This window comes from Alligator sinensis, unplaced genomic scaffold, assembly GCF_000455745.1.
Source record: "Alligator sinensis unplaced genomic scaffold, ASM45574v1 scaffold381_1, whole genome shotgun sequence".
Classification (NCBI taxonomy): Eukaryota; Metazoa; Chordata; order Crocodylia; family Alligatoridae; genus Alligator; species Alligator sinensis.
Genome location: NW_005842440.1, coordinates 33,785 through 55,702, shown reverse-complemented (window position 1 = coordinate 55,702; position 21,918 = coordinate 33,785). Strand labels below are relative to the sequence as shown.

At 41.4% G+C, this 21,918-nt stretch overlaps 1 protein-coding gene across 8 annotated transcripts in view; it reads right to left on the bottom strand.

Moving 5' to 3' along the window:
* The window catches only part of NUMB (NUMB, endocytic adaptor protein), a 105,555-nt gene that overhangs the window by 49,866 nt on the left and 33,771 nt on the right, over nt 1-21,918 (bottom strand). For 2 of the 8 annotated variants that reach the window (XM_006030353.3, XM_006030354.3), the window contains exons 1-2: nt 18,884-19,026; nt 3,383-3,527 (exon numbers count right to left, since the gene is read on the bottom strand). In XM_006030353.3, the coding sequence (XP_006030415.1) occupies nt 3,383-3,508 (126 nt within the window). In that variant the 5' untranslated portion in view covers nt 3,509-3,527; nt 18,884-19,026. The other 6 variants (XM_006030351.3, XM_006030352.3, XM_025211981.1 and 3 more) reach the window with 6 other exon arrangements.

The following is a 21,918-nucleotide window of genomic DNA, read 5'->3' as shown; positions in this document are numbered from 1 at the left end:
CTAGGTCTGGTACTGTTCAACATCTTTAATGATCTGAATGATGGGACTCAGTGCACATTTAGCAAATTTATGGATAACATCAAGTTGTGGAGTTGCAGACACTCTGAGAAGCCAGGGCTATGATCCAGAATGACTTGGATAGATTGGAAAAAAGGTCTGCAATCAATCAGATGAGATTCAACAAGGACAAAGTGCAGAGTCCTGGACTTGGGATGGAATAATTACATGCACAGATACAGACTGAACAACGATTGGCAGTACTGCAGACAAGGACTTGCAAGTTACAGTGGACCATATACTGAATACGAGCCAAACCTGTGCTCTCGTTGCAAAAAAAGCCAACAGCATATTGGCCTGTATCAACAAATCAAGGGAAGCAATTATTCTACTCCACAATTCTTCCATTCTATTTGGCACTGATGAGGGGACACCTGTAGTACTGTGTCCAGTTTTGTGGTCCACACCAAGAAGTATGTAACAGATTGTAAAAAAGTGCAGATCAACAAAAGTGACTAGGGACCTGGGAAGCAAAACTTATGAGGAAAGGCTGAAAGAACTACGGCTATTTAGTCTGGAGAAGAAAAGACTGAGGGGGGATGGGATTTGATAATAGTCTTCAAATGCCTGAAGGGCAATTACAGAGAGGATGGAAATGGGCTTTTCTCCATGACTGTATGGGACAGGACTAGAGGCAATGGCCTCAAACTGCAGCAGAGGAAATTTAGGTTGGAAGTTAGGATGGTCAAGCAGTTGGAGAATCTCCATCCTTGGAAATTTTCAAGAGCAGGTTGGACAGACACTTGGGCCTGGACTAGGTGACCTTGTGAGGTCTCCTCCAGCCCCACTTTCCTATGCCTTAAAGATCAGGAATATTCCTGCTAAAAATGCACTCAGTTAAGTTTGAATTACAGCTGCTTGGCTTCTTTGGCCAACAATATAGTTTACAGAAAGTTATTTAACAACCCATCTCATTTCCATCTCTTCTCATTCTCAGACTTCCTATCCCAACCAGAAGCCAATACGTCCCATTGATCCAGGGACAGTGATGGTTGGAGGAAAAGCTAAAGTAAAATGTCAAATGCTGTTTTCTATACCTATATCATGAGACAAAGTAGGTTGTTGCCTGCAAATCTCATGCCTCTCTGAACTAGTCTCCAAGGTGCCACCCTGCCCTACCTTCTGCCTTTCAGGGGTGAGTCCATGAAAACCATAAAGAACAGAGCAAGATTTCCCTCCTTAGGGTAAGCACGATGATATGCATTTGTCTACAAATGTAATAGGTGAAACATCTCTGGAATGTCTCCTTGTGAACTTCTGAAAAGGAAGTTCTCACTTCTATTTTACTACCTTTCAGACTGCTGTATATTTGAAAAAGCGGTCAATCTGTTGTGCTCCAGTGATGAACATCAGGAAATAGAAACACCCATTTAGATAGAAGCGCATACACAAAGACATACTTTTCCTGGAGTGTATGAATTACTGAACAGCCCCCAAGTATTGTCTAACAGGATATTCTCTTTCAGTATGACAAAGTTCTATTCTTCTAAATGAGCAAAATATAGTAACACCCACCAAGCTAACAACTCCACATTTGGTTTATCTTGTTTGCTCATAATGGCATACTTCCTGCCTGAATCTGCTGAACACTGGTTAACACCCACTTTGCATCCCAAACCTAATAATAAAATTTTCCATTACTGCCCATCTCAATGCATGGTCTTCTGGAAGACAAAACCAGAGCAATTTGTTATCATCAGTAAATCTGGTTAACTTATGTAGTTAAAACTCAAAATTCCCATCTTTTACCATTGAATTGTAAAGTATGAACTGCCTTATGCACCTGTGAAGTCAGCTTTAAGTTCTGACCAAATGAGGCACCTAAATACAGAAGGGTTTTTTTTAATCCAAAACGTTTTAAGCAAGCCTACATGACCCACTGGGCCCAAAAGGGGGTCACAAGAATATATAAAAAGGTCATGAACAAACCTGAAAAATGGATCAACAAACTTTAAAAAAGGACTGGAGGGGAAAAACATGGGAAACGTGGGTTTTCTCTTGCAGGCAGCTCCCTACAGGTAAGTCTATGGTGGGGACGGGGACACAACAGACAATGTGTGGGGGAGGGGAAGCGCTGCCCTCACCTCCTCTCACTGCCAACTGTTTGTATGGCCAGGCTTCGGCACCTCCCCTGAAGGGGAGGTGGGGTGACAGGCAGCACAGGCGGCAGCCGGGCCATAGGGGGTTATAGGTTGGGAGCAAGGGGCACTGTAAGGGCTAAGGGGCTGTTTTCTACTTAAACTATTTACTGGCTCAGGACTGGCCATCAATGTTTAGAAATGGGTCCTGGTACAAAAAAAGGTTGAGAACCACTGCTATAGCCAACAGCACACAAGGGAATAAATATCACTTTGCATCAGAATTTAAAGTCAGATTGATCTCACCTCACCTCAAAACCAGTATTACACACAATAGAAACAATGTGGAAGTTCAATGTCTACATGTTTAAAACCTATTGAACAAGATGATGTTTCAAAGCTTCTTTCAAAGTTCTAATAAAAACTGCATATTTATTAACTAGAGCCCCTTCCATTTAAATGCAACACTACCAATCTTCACATAGAAAAACTTACAGTTTGCCAAACATGCACCTGCTTCACAAGTCAGAGGATCTAGGGATATTACATGCAAGTGTAGCTGTTTCATTACTTCACGACTCCATAATCTTTTTTATATTATATATATATATATATATATTATATTTATATATATTATATTTATATAGCTTTTACCTAAATAGTTCCTCTCTACAGACATAAGATACTTACTGCAAAAAAACAAGCTTTTATAAGTCCAATACCTTAGACTGTTTGGTTTCTACAGATTATAGCAGATCTACTGCTTATACATCGTGCATGTAGAAAACATACCCTTGTGACACCTGTCATAGTAGCACTGAAGAGTTAAATTTGGCAGTTGGATTCAGTATTATCAGTGAAAAGGAGATTTAGTATATCTGCAAGTTAAAGCCACAGCTTAACCTTAACAAGTTGCTATCACCTTTTATTTATTTCCCCCCCCAAACATAACACTGTACTTTCCTAAAACACCTATGAGGTTCAATACTAATTCTGCCCAACAAGCAGAGAAATACATCTATGATTTATTTCACCCAGAAAACAGCAGTGCCAGAAACATCCAACAGTGATTTTTCAGGGTATTTTTGTACCACTTGTGTTGTGTTTTGTTTTTTTAAGCCACATCTATCAAAGAAGGTTAACTGTGAAATGGACCAAAAGAAGAACATCAGGGGCTTATGCCTGCCAGAAAAACCCCTAATAATTCATGGAAAGCTAATAGCTAAAAGGAGGAAAGGCAATCTTACCTTAACAGGAAAGCTGCATTTACCAGTGCGAACTCCTTCTTCATCTGTCTGCCACTGGTGAGGTCTGCTGGCCTCTGGAACATAGACATCTTTCTTTCTCCTAAAACTTTGCCGTAATTTGTTCATTTCTCAGGCGTTTTATGTCCTAAAGAAAGACAGATATTTCAGCAAGTATTAAAATTTAAGTTTTTGAAGTTAAGACCCACCAATAATCGCTACACACTATTATATAGAAATGTTGTACTTCTGCAGTAACAGATGTCTCTCTGAAAGTAAAAGCAGCCAAGTAAGCAGTATACTCAACTACCCAGGTGCAACTTTAGGTGGGCTAAATTAGAGCAAATATAGAAACAAACTTAAAAAGAGGGATCAAAGATACGGCACCCGTACTTCTCGAGATATCTTTCTCCCCTCCAGAACATTTCTCTTGGATCTACAAGATGCTGTAGAATGCAGAGAGACAAAATCCAGGAAGGATCATGACCCTTGCACATGCCTCATCAGACTGAACATGGGTGCTGCATAGGAAGCGTGTGTTTAGAGTATGAGTAAAAGAGCTAATAGGTTTTTAATGAACTTGATTTCAAGAGTAGCTTGAATAAAGTACCATACTAAAAACTTCTATGGGGAAGCCTTCAGACATTCTTCCTTTCCACTTCCAACTAGACCCAGGCCTATGTGGAAAGTGATCAGCATACTGCACTTTTCATTAAGCCTGATAATTGAGCAGCTTCACTCATGAAACACAGCTATTACAAAATTTAACTGCAGGATGGGATTATATAGAAGTCAAAGTAACTTGCTATCCACTCCTGAATTCAGTAGACTGGAAGTAGAAGAAAACATCAACTTTACCTGCAATAATTAAAGCATTCTGGCCATTTCATGAGACACAAAGCCCCAAGTTTTGTCACCAACTCCCAAACAAGCACTGGACAATTGTCATTTTTTTCCTTGTTATAAATTATGGCAAGGGAGTAAGTCAGTTCCCTATTGTTTGACAGAGGTGTGGTGATGTTAAAGTCAAAGGCAGACAAAAGGAAGGAAGTTCTGGACTGTCTGCCGGTTCATGTCTCTCGCATTCTCTATCTACCTCCACTATATCATTCAAAAGTGGGGCTGTCAAAATAATCAGACAGAATCCCTGCTCAAGACAGAACCATTAAATATTGCTAAAACTGGGAAATTTAAAATTATGTGATGTTAGTTTCTGCTGAAATGCTAATAAAAAGTACTACTCCAATAGGATAGCTCAGAAAAACACTAGCATGTCACATAGATTTCTAACAATGTGGGAGTGCCTTTAAATTAAAAGGAAATTTTTAAAAAGTTTGTTAGCTTTAACAAAACTCTAACAACAAAATGTTAAGCAAAAATCTAAAATTTGGGCCTGAGTGCTCAAGAATATGCCTTTAGTGTAATTAGGTGTTTGACATACCACAAATAAGCTGCAGGTAAAATAGTTTAAGAGTGAGATTATTAGTTGCGCACAGCCAGCATGTTTGCTTCTGGGCAGAGGTAATGCCTCACAGCAGTCTCCTAAGACTTAATAAGTGGTATAAAAATGGCTTCCTTCTTCGCACAGTAGTTTCTCCCTATATCAGCCTGCATTATGCTGACCCAAGAAGATAAATCTTGAATTCTCACATACCAGAAAGTATAGGAAAGGAAGGAACATAAGCACAGAACTAGAATTTCTGTAACGGATTTACAGCTTTGTTCCATTACTAACACATTGTTATACTCAGAGGAAAGTACACACTAATGCCTGATATAATTAGTATTTCAAATATTTTTATCCAAGTGGCTAATAAGCAGAATGAGGGTACAGATTACCATACCTTCAACACGTACATGTAAAGAAATCACATCTCTTATAACAAATTCAGCTGATATTGACAATGTTAATCCTTCCAAGTGAACAAAACCTCCATATTCATGGAGTCTAATGCACAAGTTGAAAGTTCTTTGTATTCAAAAGGAATAGGGGAGGTATAGCAATATTAAAAGTATTAATTTTTGCTTTATAAATGAAGCTCATTTGGGGAAAAAACAGCGATTTTGAATATTCAAGCCTAGAGAGCTTAAAAGAACAAACTCAACAGAAGCTGGGCATTTAGATTCCTTCAGTCTCCCTTGAAAGTCAGCTTTAACAGCTGCATGTTTAGGGATAGTATGAGCAGCAGATTAACTATGAAACATGAGCAAACCTGGCTGAAAGTTTTCCCATCTGAATTACTTTTGACAGAAGTTCGGTTTCAAGCAGCCAGATTCTGCAAAAAGTCTTTCTTCCAACATTTCAATCTTCCTAATAGCCCAGAACCCAAAATATTTCAGCTCCAAAATGAAGTGTCTGAATTTGGATACGCCATCACTGCATCTCATAAATGAGACATAGTTCAGTTGCATTATACCCACACACACTTCCCTGGACCTTGCTTCTCAGACTTCTCCCATGATGCATTGCTTCTCCACCTGCAGAGGGACCTTGCACCTGGGAGCACAGCCTACAGGGGAGAAAGAACATCATGTCCCTGAACTCCTATGATGAATAGTGGTGGCATTTTGGCCAAAATATGTTTGCTTTGGATTTTTTGTCAAAATATCAAGGTTTTCTGTGGAAGAACAATCCCATTTTCCAACCGGTTTTGGTTATCAGGTCGTGCTGACAACTAAGTTTCAATAACTGAAACAGGCCCTTCAGAAAATGATGAATGACCTACGTAGGATTCATTTAAATTCAAGTAGTCCGAGGCAACAGCTTGTTTCAACAGAAAAAAACCCCCAAGTGGGGCCACTAAAGGAAGCTGAGCTGTCAGGGGATTTGGACAATAGTCCAAAGAAATATATCCTAAAAGCCAAATTGCTGGAAAAGTACGTATCCCCAATCTAAAAAGTCCCATCAGACACAGGAGGTGTTAATTAAACAATTCACACCAACTACATATTTGGAAATAAGGGATAAAAACACATGGATTACTGGCTACTGTGACAGAATACTAAAATTCCTCTGAAGAAGTTTAGAAATGCTAGCATAAAAATAAGTTACAGAAATTTAGCTGAAGGCTGAACTTTTGCCACTTCAGTCATATGACGATTCCTGTGCCAAATACACCGACAGACAACACTTCTAGGCTAGCTAGCTACTGGTTTATGTTCTATGCCAAATGGATGTGTGTAGTGATGTTGTCACTCCAAAGGCTTTTTACTATTTTTTGGGAACTATAAAGGCTCAAAAGTAATCCATAATTGATTTTTTTCTCTATTTGGCATGTCAAACATTTTTCATTTTTAAAAGTTCCAAACATGAAAATCGGCTATTTCCCACCAGCTGAAACAAAGTACCCTACTGGTCTCAGCCAGAACAAGGGACAATGGAAAGAAGATTAATTTTGTTTTAGACAGTGATTTTTTATTTTTATTTTTTTTATTAGAAGCCATGATGAAAAACTCCCAAGTTCCAGGCACAGAACAATTTCAAACCAGAAACAGATTACTGCAGACTTGAAAACATGAAGGTTTACTTTAGTAAAAAGGTAAGAACCACCCACTTGGGACTTCCTACAATAAGATCAACATTAACAGTGCAGTGTTACAACAGACAGTTCAGTGTCTGAGTAGCCTGTTCCTTTGCAGAAAGTGAGAAAAAGGAAAAATGTTCCTGATAGAAGTGATTACACTCTAAAACATACTAAAAAGAAAATGTTCCCCCAAATGCTGTAAATCCCAAGTTTGTACAAACAGCAGTTAAATACTAAAAATATCCAAATACCATATTTACTCAATTAGAACATGAGGTTTGTCTGTTCCCCCACATTTAACATTGGGGGGGGGACACCCCTGCCTTGCTCCAGCCCGGTTCCACAGCAGCAGTGTGGGCTCAACACCGCTGCTATGGGGCCAGGCTGAAGCCATGCTCCCTGCCCCAGGCTACAGCAGGGATAGAGCCTGCTGGCACAGAGAAAGTAAGAGGGGGAGAGGGGGCTGGAGGGGCAGGTGGAGGGGAGAGACGGGGGGAGGGGGGGAAGGAGACGGAAGGAAGTGGGGCAGGAACCTGAGCCTGCAGGGGGCAGAAGTAGCATGGACAAGGGAGGGCGGGGAAGGGACAAGTTGCTCCCCTGTAAGCTGTGCTCCCAGCTGTAAAGAGGGGATGGGGGTAAAAAAACCAAACAAACCAAAAAACTGGGCAGCCTGAGGCTGTGGGTTAGGGGGAGAGGGGGGTAGGCACAATAGGGAGTAAGTGTGGAGGGGCAAGCTGTCTGCCTCTCACTTTCTGCCTCACCACCTTCACACTTCCTATCTCTCCTCATGCCCCACAGCTTGCCCCATTACTGCCCCCCCTCATCACATCTACCCCCACCATCTGCAGTGGTAGGGAGAGGTGAATTTAAGATGACCCTTCAATAATTTGATTCCATACATGGAAAATTATAATAAAATGTATAAATCCTCCATGTGTGGAATCTAATTATTAGGGGGCTGTCTTACATTCAGGGTCATCTTGTATTCGGATAAATAAGGCAGATGAAGCAATCTACAAATTTATGATTATTTAATGTAGTCAGCAAAATAATATGTACTCAGTGTCACTGCTATATATAAATACCAGATAACCACTCAGTCTCTCTTTTTGCATAGGTAGTATACATAGCAGAGAACAGAACATTTAAAGCAACTATAAAGCCATGAAAACGGGCAGGATAACTGGGGGCAAAGTCTAGTAACTGTACTGTATCAGAAATTACTTTTAAAGGTTAAGTGATAAGATTGAGAAACATCCCTACAGACTTTGTCCTTAACTAGTTATTCTACGAAGTCCTCAGCATGGAGGATTACAAAGCTGAACCCCAGGTTTAATCTTTCTTATGAATTCTAATATAAATAAGGGCTGTCAAACTACCTTCAAAACAGATGCCTACATCAGTGGATTCTACTTTGAGTAGAAAGACAGGATCTATTTTAGACCAAGTGTTGGAGGCCAGGCCAGGTTTGTGAAGATATTCAGGAGCCTACTATCAGTTGCAAACTGTCCTAGGATTAAACAAATACCGACCACTTTCCTTCTTGCAAACAAACAATGTCACAGGCTTAATAAAAGTAAAGTATTCCCAGGCTGCTTTTAGCCAATTGCAAAGTGATTAAAAGAAGTGATTAAGTCACCCGAGAGGAAGTCTACTGTGCAATCCTCTAACTGCAATGGCAACCTCGCTCAGATCATGTTCCATTACAAAAAAAGAAAGAAAAAAGAAAAAAAAAATGTCACCTCAAATTAAACTTCTCTGTCCAACTCCAAAAGCAAGCAATTTTTAGTTAGTAGAAAAATCTATATTTAACATTTAGGGTTGTTGTTTTTTTAAACTGCATACACTAATCTAGCCTGTACACTTCAGTGCAAGTCAATTAGTTTATGCTAAGGCTCTCCTGTAAGTAAAAAACAATAAAATAAAAAAATTAAGTCAAATCATGCAGTTTTAAGCACTCTTCTACAAATTTTACCTCTAGTGGAACAGCCCAGTATTACTAGAGTGTTTTTTTGCTAGTTAAATTTCACACAGCATCTCTAGCACAGAACCCCACATACACCACTCAAAATTTTAAATCTAAATCAGCCTGGTAGCAAGGCCCTCTCCAGGTATGAGTAGCATGTCTGTACAATATTTAGAATAGGATGGTCAAGTAAGTTTGAAATCAAGAAACCACACACACATTTAGTTACCTGATACTTTAAGCAATAGGAGATACAAACTAACTCAGTGCCACAAAACATGTTGCCAGGATGCTTGTGCTTCCCTAACCGAGTTGGGAAAGACAGGGTGGCTCAATTTGGACAACAGTGACATTTCTGCTCCTTTGAGAAATTGTCAAGACTTCAATGCATAATCCATACAGGAAACTCAAATTTGAAAGAGGATGTTTCTCATTTTGCTAGACCTGATTTTTTCCAAATTGCAAATAAAGACCTCTGAAAAAAAGCATCCTTACTTTTTATAAAAAACATTGTTTGCTTTTGAATGATGCATTTTGTGCTTTGTCGTAGGCTCAGAGCCTGTAAAAGCTAATTAAATCTATGAGTTACACTGAGGGAAATCAAGGCATGCATCATTTTAGCATACTCACTAAACTTTGCACAACAATACTTATGCAGTACATACAGCATGAGTAACTATACACACACACCCCACAAGGCTCTCCAACCAGTTTACCCTTACATTGCCCAATTAAGAAATGTGTAAAAAAAAAAATAGTGGTATGCATTTTTCTCTAGGATGACAATATTTCTGCCCTTCTCATTCTCAGCACAGTATCAGCTTAATTCAAACTGTTCCCTTAATTCTGTTTAGTAAACTAATAAAATGCCTTCTTTATTTTATTTTATTTGAGGACAGAAGCCCTATATACAAAACAAGGGCAATTCTAAACAACTCCCTGGCAGTAGGAAGGTAACATGCAGATTTTGGGGAGGTCAGAAATAGATTCAGGTCACTTGTTTCCTCAGGACCTGAAAACTGCAAGTTATGGAAGTGATGTTTGGACTAGGGAGTGAGATACTCTGTAAGAGTCCCCAAACTCTCCCTCAAAGACTACTCAAAGAATGAGGGTGCTGCCAGGCATCCCAAGCTGTCTGACCTCTCCATGAGAGTTGCAGAAGCAAGGGAAGAGCTATCAAACTTTAGCCAGACAGCTGCAGGAAGAACTGAAGAGTCTGTGCTTGAAGAATTGAATCAACAAAAGACAGTAACAAGTTGGACTAGTCTAGCCCAGTTTCTTGGGATATACAGAACTGACCTTTCCTTAGGAGCTTATGAAATGCCAGTAATTGCACCTTTGGATAAGAATACAACTGTTTCTTAATGTTAACTTTATTCTAATCCAACAGTAATGACAAATGTAGATAAAATTCTGGCAGTGACCTAGAGTCCTGACCTCAAACTAACAATTTCAGATCAAAGGACATGTGAATAGTCTGACAGACATCCACAGATTGTGACCTGTAGGTGTGGCAGAGAAGCTCCCAGCAGATTTCAGATACAGGCTCGAATTCCAAATTCATGATCAACATTCAACTTTCCATCTGAGTATAAAAAAGTGCCAAGAGAAAGGAGTTGCTCTAGACATTGTACAAGTAGTAGGCAACCATCAATCCTTCTGGACCCTGGTGCATGTGCAAGAGATCACCAGGACCTTCGATGCAGACCCCTAGGCAGGAGACTACAGAAGCAGAGGCTGCCCAGACCTTCTACACCTCCTTCTACACCTCCCCCCCCCAACCTTAGACCTTTGAGACAGAATCCAAAGGCCAGACCAAGACTGGATGGTCAGTGCCGATGGCTGTAATTACATGAGTGTCTGTGAATCCAACCCAGGTCTCCTGCACGACAGACAAGGTTTTTAATCACTGAACCACAACAGCAGGTGACATTGTACAAGTACATTAAGCTAATCAGAAGAAATAGTTATACAAGAGATCCATAATAGTCATCTTGCACAGTACAATAGGGCAAAAATGTTAAAACTTATGGCCTGCCCAAATCCAGCCCATGAAGCTGTATCATGTGGCCAAGAATATGAAGGGGGTAGGATGACTGGGGTCTGCCACTGAAATCTAGGCACCAAGCCCTGTTAAGCACATGTCAGCAGTGGGAAGCAAGCAACAGCTTTGTTAACTGCTACCACCATGCCTGGATCCAGCCCACAACAAGCCCCACGGTCCAGATTTGGCCTGAGGGGTTGGCTGAATTTAAAATGCCTGAAATGGGGAATTAAAATGTACTGTGGATGGCGTGCAGCCACTTCACTTGCTAACAAGACAAAGCAGGTACCAATACCTAAACCCATGAAAAGAAAAAGGCTCAGCAAATGAGAACTTAAAGAGAAAGCAGCATCTCAGATTCCAGTCTTTGTTAAACCATGACATACACAATTCTTTGTTTCTTTAATAATTCTTTAAGAAAAAATCCTTGTTTTATATACTTAATCCAAAATGTACTGCAAATATCTTTGTGGAAGGATAGCTATATAGTGGTAGCTATGAATAGCTATGTAGTAAATTCACACTGCAACAAACATTACAGTATGACTTGGGTAAGAGATGTCAGATGCAACGTTTTACATTTGCTTGAGTCTTCTGGGACTGCAGGGCAAGACACTTAAAGGCCAGGTTGTGGGGAGTCAGGTGAACTAAGCCCACTCTTTTTAGATGTCCTAGAGCATGCAGACCCTAGGATAAGGGAAAGGCTTCTTGATCCCAGGGTCCCAGTGCCCTAGGACTTCTAAAAGCTATGCATGCAACTGGGCTGTCTCAGAGCAGGCCAATAATCAGCTAGTATTCTATCAGCTGATAGAACAACAAATCAGACCCACCCCAATAGCTTAGAGTCAGGAATCCACCCAGAACTGTTAGGGCAGGTCCTGAATGATCAAGCTGATCATCCATCCAGCCACAACAGCCCAGATCTGGAACCTGCAAGGGTCTGGGGGCATCCCTGGGTCTGGAACAGAGTTGCCCCATGCCCAGTCTACAGGAGTGGCACAACTGAGACCAGAGGAATTCTATGCCCAGTCCTAAACATCACACTTCCTGTCATACATGTCTGGCATGGCAGGTGGTGCAATGTTTGGGATGCTGCATAAAATTCCTTCAGTCCTAATTGGGCCATCATTTAAGAGTCTGTCCTGGGCCTTACCTCTATATGATCCCATAGCAGTGTATCGGATACGTTGCAACAGCTAACAAACTTCTGTCCACACCCAGAAACTGATTCACACGCACTCACAGAATTACAAAGACTGAGGCTTGCAGACAAAAACACCAAAACAAAATGAAACAAAAAGCCAAACACACAAGCCAGGATTTGCAAAAACACACACAAGTTAGCTATATTAAAATAATTCTACAGTTAACTTATAAGCTAACCACTAACTAACAAACTTGACTAAACAAGGCAGTTTCACAGTACACTGTGGGAGAATGTGTGTGCACAGTATTCTTAGCCCACCGACAGTTAACCAAGGAACTCCTATCTCTGCATACTCCTCACTTCTGTTCGTCCCAGGGCAGGCCAAGACAAAGATCCAGGTTAAGCCGGTGAACTGAGCCTGCTCTTAACTACGCTTACTGCAGCAGGTGTTGCCACAGAGTGAAAATATGGGGCTGGCAAAAGGGCATCTCCACAGAAAACAAGGACTCCCAGAAAATAAAGTCTTTATAAAGGTTCTATATAAATCTCGAGTCATGAGACTATGGGCAACTGAGTGACTGTGTACTGCCATCTCAGCAATGGAGAGACTATGTCCACAAAAGGCTGAGAATAACACCTTCCCATAAAGAATTTACAAGTTCTTTCCTAGTTCAGTAAGAGCATCTTGTTTTAAATATAACTAAAATTCAAAGGCTTGCCAAAGCAAGTGCAAATTGCTTCACAACTCATTTCTCATAATAGCTCTCTTTAGAACATTAACAGGAACCTGACAGTATTACTTCTCAATTCTATTTCCTTTAACCATATCAAAAGCCACAGGCTACTTGCTTTGAAGTGCCAAAGATGCACTAGCTTCATATTTCTTTATAGCCACATCATGAGACACTGAAGGATCCCAGAATTTTTTTTGTGAATAACTGAACTAATTGACATACAACTACCCTCAACAACTCCTACAAGAGCACAGTTATATTTAAAAAGGTATACACTCTAAACGTAATCAGAATAAACACCCCCAACTCCTTAAAAACAAAGTGTCCAGTTAAGGTACCCTGTAATATATTTACTCTCTGTACACTGCTTGTATATGTTAGACTATCTCATTAATACTGTGCTCCATAAAACCTCAAAGAGAGTGTAATAGCCACCACATTCCTCAGGACTACTCCAGAATGTGAAACCTTGTTTCTGACCCCAAACATTAAAAGGTATTTATTGGACATTATGCTGTGGTGAACTATGTGATCCATTTTCCTGCAGGTACATGGTACAATTTATTTTATCAGGAGCTGATAATCAATTTTGAAAGCCAAACTTCTGAGAAATGGAACAAAGGGAGAACAAGGGTGATGTTGTGGTGAGGGTCTGCTATAGACCACCAGACCAGGAAGATGAGGTAGATGAGGCTTTTTTCAGACAACTAGCAGAAGTTTCCAGAGCACAGGCCCTGGTTCTCATGGGGGAGATTCAATCACCCAGATCTCTGCCAATACAGCAGCGCACAGGCAATTCAGAAAGTTTTTGGAGAGCGCTGGAGACAACTTCTTGGTACAAGCAGTGGACAGATCAACTAGGGGCCATGATCTTGACCTGCTGCTCACAAAACAGGGAAGAACTGGGGGAGATGTACAAGTAGATGGCAATTTGGGCAGTAGTGACTATAAGATGACCAAGTTCAGGATCCTGACAAAAGGAAGAAAGGAGAGCAGCAGAGCAAGGACCCTAGACTTCAGAAAAGCAGACTTTGACTCCCTCAGCTAACTGATGGGCAGGATCCCCTGGGAGGCAAGTCTGAGGCAGAAAGGAGTCCAGGAGTGTTGCTTGTATTTAAAAAAAAAAAAAAAAAGCACTTTTTTGAGGGTACAGGAACAAACCATCCTGATGTGCAGGAAGCATAGTAAACATGATAGGCGATCAGCTTGGCTGAGCTGAGAACTTTTCACTGAGCTTAAATGCAAAAAGAAAGCTTACAAGAAGTGGAAGTTTGGACACATGACTAGGGAGGAATATAAGAATACTGCTTGGGCATGAAGGGATGAAATCAGGAAGGTCAAAGAGTAAACAGAGCTGCAGCTAGCATAGGACACGAAGGGTTTCTACAAGTATATTAGCAACAAAAGGATGATCAGGGAAAGTGCAGTCCCTTACTGAATGGGGGAGGCAACCTAGTGACAGATGAGGAAGACAAGCCTGATGTTCTCAAGGTTTTTTTATCTTGGATTTCACAGACAAGATCAATTCCCAGACTACTGCACTGGACAGCACAGTTTTAGGAGACAGTGAGCAGCCTCAGCGGTGACAGAACAGGCTAGGGGATATTTAGAAAAGCTGGATGTGCACAAGCCACGGGGCTGGATGCAATTCATCTGAGAATCCTGAGGGAGTTGGCTGACGTAACTGCAGAACAGCTGGCCATTATCTCTGAAAACTCATGGTGACCGGGGGAGGTCCTGGACAACTGGAAAAGGGCAAATACAGTGCCTATCTTTAAGACAAGAAAGGAGGAAGATGCAGAGAACTATAGACCAGTCAGCCTTACCTCAGTCCCTGGAAATTCATAGAAATTGATTCCTTGTGGACCTGCTCTAAGCACTTGGAGGAGAAGAAAGTGATCAGGAACGGGCAGCATGGATTCACAAAGGGCAAGTCATGACTGACCAACTTGACTATCTTCTATGATGAGATAACTGGCTCTGTGGATGTGGGGAAAGCAGTGGACGTAACATACCTCAGCTTGAGCAAGTCTTTTGATATGGTCTCCCACAGCATTCTTGCAAGCAAGCTGAGGAAGTATGGGTTGGATGAATGCACTGTAAGCTGGATAGAAAGCTGGCTGGATCACTGTGCTTAATGAGTGGTTATCACTGGCCCAAGGTCTAGTAGTCAGCCAGTATCAAGTGGAGTGCTCCAGGGGTTTTGTTCAACATCTTGATTAACTATCTGGAAGATAGGATGGAGTGCACCCTCAGCAAGTTTGCGGATGACACCAAGCTGGAGGGAGTAGTAGATACACTGGAAGGTAGGGTGAAGACTAATTGGACTAGACAAATTGGAGGATTGGGCCAAAATAAATCTCATGAGGTTCAACAAGGACAAGTGCAAATTCCTGCACTTAGGATGGAAGAAACCCATGCACCACTACAGGCTAGGGACCAACTGACTATGCAGCAGCTCTGCTAAAAAGGACCTTGGGGTTACAGTGGACAATAAGCTGAATATGAGTCAACAGTGTGCCCTTGTTGCCAAGAAGGCTAACAGCATACTAGGCTGTATCAGTAGAAGCATTGCCAGCAGATCAAGGGGAGTAATTATTCCCCTCTATTCTGCACTGGTGAGGACACATCTGGAGTACTGTGTCCAGTTTTGGGCCACCCGCTACAGAAAAGATGTGGACAAGTTGGAGAGTCCAGCAGAGGGCAACAAAAATGATAAGGGGGCTGGGGCACATAACTTCTAAGGAGAGGCTGAAGGAACTGGGCTTATTTAGTCTGCAGAAGAGAAGACTGAGGGGGGATTTGATAACAGCCTTTAGCTACCTGACAGGTGATTAGAAAGAGGATGGTGCTAGACTGTTCTCAGTGGTGACAGATGACAGAACAAGGAGCAATGGTCTCAAGTTGCAGTAAGGGAGGTTTAGGTTGGATATTAGGAAAAACTCTCACTAGGAGGGTGGTGAAGCACTGGAATGGGTTACCCTGGCTGGAATGATTTAGGGATGGTCCTGCTTTGAGCAGGGGGTTGGACTAGATGACCTCCTAAAGTCCCTTCCAACCCTAATTTTCTGTGATTCTAAGTTTGAGGAGCTAAGGGTTCCTGCCAGGTCAAAGAAACACGAACCACAAGTTTAACGGAACTGAATATTCTAGTGCCAGGAAAAGTGCAGCCAATTATAAACATTTCACCACGAGTCTTGCAATGCTGGATGTTTCTCAAAAACACTCATCTTCTGGAGTTATGCAACCCTGAAAATGTGAACCCTAAAGGCACAAAACCCAAAAGACAAACTCAAAATTAAAAGTTTTAATGAGTCCTGTGGTTCAAGAAGAAATCAGTGGAGCCATGATTTTTGAGCACTTGCTGTTCACAGGAACAGTTCTTCTGAAGTTAGCCCTGAACATGGCCATATGAAATAATGGTATGACATTTTCAATGGTGTTACATCATTCTTTCACCTCACAACTGCATACAAACATTTGTCAAAAGTAACTCCACTTCTTACAAGGCAAGTAAATAACACTGCATCTAGCCAAGTTTCAGCGGGGCACAACCATGATGAAATTTCTAATCAGTTGGCTCACTGGTGTTAAAAGCAACTGTTTCCAACTGCAGTCATTCTAGGTAGAAATGGAAGTGGTTTTGCCCAAGTACTGATTTTCTTCATCTCAGAAGTAGCAACTAATAGCAACCTAAGAATACTGACCACATATTTACTTTGGGAACCACTGAGATCAGATCTCTTCAAGGCGGCTACCACTGCGTCAAAACTACTTTCATAAACTGTATTTTGTAATTCCCCTAAGGCTATCCGATATGGAAGGATGATTTCTCACAAGTCATCCTTTAAAGGAGTGATAGAACACACATCTTTTTGGAGTCCTTTCAAACTGCTATTTTAACAATTTTGCAGGGATGAGTCTTTAAATGAATCAGAAACAAAGTTTTATCAAGACCAGACACTACAGCTTTTTAAAGCTTCTCTGGGGAAATCTACCCAGTTTGAATTTGTTAAAGTTTTTTTTACAAATTTCACAATTCCATCTGTTCAGGGCTGGATCTTCCTTTGCTTATATGAAGTTACTAGAAATAAACATTAGATGCATCTCAGACCTAATCTAGTTCTCCCAAAACCTTTCATCTGACTATTTGTGTCTGATATTAAAACAGCCTCCCAGAGCACTAAGAGAAAATGAGATCTTGTTGAAACTGCTAAAGATTTAGGAAAAAAAAAAATATTAAAGATGTAGCAACAAGACAAGACAACAGAATTACATCTGGCTCTTTTGTTAAGATCTCCAAGTTGAGATACTGTGATAGTGTTTTAGAATAAGATGCATACTACCTGTCATATGTAGTTTAGGCTACTGATTGTGAGCAATATGGACCCTGTTTCTAGTGGAAGACTGAATAAAGATTTCAATTAAGAATATATGAAGTCCCACTGGAATTTATTTCCTTGTTAACTTCCCTCATACAAGTTATGATAGAGGTTTATCAGTTAAAAATCTTTAAAATTAACAATGACACCCCATTGATGCAATCATAGCTTAATACTACATTGCTTTTGATAATCAGTCATGTTATATCTAATATAAAACCAATAAGATTACACTTAACATTATTTTATTAAACTTCAATCAATGCATGGGAAGAACAGATAGGAGATGGAGACGGTATATCTCCTGATATAGTTCTCAGTCTAGTCAACCTTCTACCTTCCATTACAGTAATGGAATTGTCCCCATTATAACTAGTTAAACCCTCTCTTTAAGAGACCAATCCAAATTACTAAGAAAAGTATTAAATCTTATTACTCTGAACAAGATATTTTAGGTGGTTCATTTTTATTACTCTGAAGACTGCATAGTAAGGGGCTGTATCACTGTTTCAACTTTCACACAAAATAATTACATCTATGGTCATTTGGTAGATGCAACCAAGTCACTGGATTACAATTGTTATAGATCAGTTTCACCTGCTTGGAAAGTAGTGCCTCAAGTCTGTTACAGCATTTTTTTCTACTGCAAGATTAAATCTTGATACAAGTTTGTTCCATCAGTATTGCCTCTCATTTTACTTTTGATTTCACACCTATCCTTTAGTATACCTCTTCACCATATGTCCGCATGGTCCCTTCTTTCTCAACAACAGATGTACAAAATTTTGTTAATTCTAAAAATAAACATTTCATTAAAATTAGTGAAGGTCTTTGCACATGTTTTCCTTCAACTTTGTATTCCAATATCTCATTTTTTTTTCAGGCAAGTCCCATAATAATAACCTAAGCCATTAATGAAATTTAACAATGTTGATTTGCTAGCTGTTAATTTTTTTATTTTTATTTTTTGCAAAAAGGAGAAATTGGTAGAGCTGAAAGTATCATTCAGCCTATATGCCACGTACAGTAGCACTGTATAATACTGAGTAACAGCAATGAGCATCTTTAGTACTGAAAATACTAAAGTTGGCCTACCATACACTCAAAGATTGTGAAAGGACAAAGCTAAAGATTGGATCCAGGTTGATTCTGTCTGTATTTACACTTTATAATAGTCTTGACATAGTTAAATATTTTGCAAACAATTCAGAGAGTTTTAAACTGGAAAGGTAGGTAAAAATTACAAGAATCCTTTTGTCTTTATTCATGGCCAGATCACTCACTGAACAGATTCTAAAACAACTGATGTAATCAAAGAACAGCAATTACAATTAGAAAATTGTAGTTCCAAGCAAATGGTCACCCTAAGAAAAAGAGCAAGACAAAAAAAGACAGCCTTCTATTTTAAACAGTATTTTCCAACTAGCCAATGACGTTTGTGTTGAAAGAAAATTACATCCATGTGAACAGAGCAAAAAATAGCTCAGCCACTATGTAAAGCAGATTTCAATTGCCATTGGTTGATGACTACAGAAATACTGTGCATTTCTCCAACAAAACAAAACCTATTGAAAATGAATCCCAATTAGCATTGCAGAACGAACTGTGGGGTGAACTAAAGATCACAGAATGAAGCCTTCAGAGAAGAGATTAACTTTTGTAGCTTTTTACACTGGCTGCTAATTAAAGAGATGTGGATTCCCGCACAACTTGCTATTTGAACGGTGGCAGCACGCGGGGGTGGGGTGGGGGGACGGACGGGACGTCATCACTCCAAGGTGTTGAGCATTCATAACCCCATGCAGGATGTAGATTATATCATTTTTGTGAAGTTATGAAGTCTATATAACATTTTTCACACAAGTATCTGTGTAGCAGCAAGCATATGAAGAATAGTTCTGCCCAGGCTGGAAATGTTTTCTTTCTGAACAACAAAGAAATCCAAAGAAGGAATATCAGATACAAAAAAAAAAAAAAAAATGGCTGAAAGGTAGACTCTAGATCTGAGTCCACACTAACGCGGATGTGTTTCCCTGGGGATAAGAAGCAGTGGCACACCTTGTGCTGCTTCTACTTGTCCCCAAGTAACACCTGTGTCACGTGCCCTCTGGTGTGCAGCAGGTCATGCCAGGTGGGGTAAGGGAGACTGGAGCCAGCAACTGTGCTGGCCCCAGCAGCCTTACCTGGGGTCCTAGGGGCCAGGGAAGCTGCAACTGCAGCACTCCTGCACCTGGGAGCCTGACCAGCAGCTGGAACGCTGCTCTGGCAGACCAGGCTCTGGTTTTGGGCAGGGTGCACTGCTGCCATGTGCAGTGCCCTGATTTATTTATTTTTTTTCCACATAGGTTTTTTTTACCTCAGGATCACTCAGAGTCAAAAAGGTGCCCCGCACTGCAAGACAGCAGCATGGGGAACATGTGAATGCATGGAGTGTGGTGCAGTAGACGGGTCTGCGGCACCACATACCACATGGCCGTGCCCGTCTGGATGTGATCTAGTAGTTCTTGAGCCTTTGCTACCAAGACTTAAAAGAAGTGGTACTCAATCTACACAGGTCCAGAAATTTGGCAGGGCACCAGTGGCAGTGTTAATTGGTCCCACAGCCACAACAATTAGTGCTGCCACTGCAAACCAGCCACCAAATTTCTGGACCCATAGGGAGTCCTGCAGGCTAGATGACATGGCCTCATGCAACAGCCACACTTATGCCAGGATGGTACATGAGATTGCACCTGTGGAGCAACCCTGCAGGATCCAGCCTAGCTGCAAGACCTGCTCAGCAGGGGAAAATTTAAGTTTACTGTCATTAAGATGTTTTTTCTTTGGTGGATTTAGCACCATGAATATTTGGCACCATGAAATACATGAAAATGTGATTTAGGCAGGTCCCTAGTTATCAGAGGTATACTCTTGGGCTGTGCTGGTTTATGGGTTTGTCCCAAGGAATCAAATGCAGTCCTTTTAAAAAGTTCTCCCTCTCAACTTGCTATGATGACTGCATGACCATAACATTAATGCCATTCTGCACACTGACATCTGTACAATTTGAGACAGCACTGTCTTGCTTTTGGCCAGCCGAATGCACGTTTCATCAGCATCCTGCAACTGATGCATGTGATTAAACCAATGATTCCCCAAGGGCGTGTCATGGCACAACTAGGAGATCCCCCTGTGTGGGGAGATAAATGCTGTTCTCCCCCATCTGACACGCTGCGCCTACCTCAGCTACACAAGTGGCGCCTGCAATTGCTCCTCTGGGGACTGCTACTACTGCTGCCACCTTCCCCTGCCCTTCCCCATCCTCAGGCAGCCCCCCTTCCTCCCCATGCTCCTAGCAACATGCTCTACAAGTGGATGGATGCAGATCCCTTTACTCCTAGGGCTGGCAGGAGGGGTCATGGGGGGGACAGGGTGGGAATACCAGCATGACAGACCCTGCAGGAGCAGCCTCAGCAGTGGGGACTGCCCTTGCCCCTGAGTACAGACCAGGGGTCAGGAGGGGGCAGCCAGTGGAAAGAACAGGGCACAGCAGGGTGAGGTCCTGCCCCTGGCTCCTTTAATTGGCTCTAGCTAGATTAGTGATTCTCAGCATTTATTTTTAGCCTTAAGGCCCCCCAAGTACACAAATCTGAGTACTGGGTATGATTTTTTTTGGCAAGGGAACAGAATGTGTTTTATGTTTTGAATAGAGACAGACGCACACCTACCTTGTTGGATGTAAGAGTTAAGCGTGCCACCAGTTTTAATCCAGAAAAAAAAAAATGCACCCCGGGTATCAAAAGTTTGGGGAACACTGGATTAAATGTTTCTTCTGCCTGATACTCAGGATAGGACTTCATGCATCAAGGTAGCAATTGATAGGCTGGGGCTTCCAAACAGCAGGAAAGTCAGTGGGGTATACATACTAGATGGAAGCCAAGCCCTGACTCGCCCTGTTTTGGGGACGGGAAGAAAGGGGTCCTTTTGTATCATATACGTGCCGGGAAAAATCACACATGGATGGCTCATAGTCAACCATAGATGACCAAGATACAAATAATGAAGACATGATATGTTCACCATAATTGTGTGCAACACTGGAATAGACTATGCTATGGTGATTGATGCCAGACCTTGAGAAGCTCATTTGCTCAATGTGCACCTGTACTTTGGTGAGACAATCTCCACCACCCCTGCAGGTATACCAGAGAAACTCCTCCTTTGCACCACAGCTACAAAGCTGACAGTCTGGTTTTGCCAGCTCCCAAACAGCAACACAACCTGCTTCAGTCTCCCTCATCTGCATATCTGGTAGCTGAAGAAATAGGGCACCCTCTTCCTCTGGCTCTTCACAAGAAGAAACTCCTACATTACGAAGGGTGAGTTACTGCTGGTCTTTTCAGGTTTACACAATAGCATACTCCAACCACCACTTTGATTTGTCATCCCATTCCAGAACCACTGACCAGAACAGAGAGATTGCAGAGTTATTAATTTGCATCAGCTGTCTCCAGTGCCGATTACCTGCATGCAGCCTGTGCCATCTATTTGCAAAAGCTTGCCACCACTTTCAGGGCCACAAACCATTGTCCAAATACCCACTGGGTCTCATGCCTTGCATCTGCCTCATTTTTTCTCTTTCCTTTCCCCCCCACCACCCCAAAGTGAAATTTGTATTAACAGTTGGAACAGCCTGTTATCTGAAGTGGGTTCCACATCTTGCCACCAGCCGTTCAATCCATTAAGTTGGTGGGGTTAAAAGC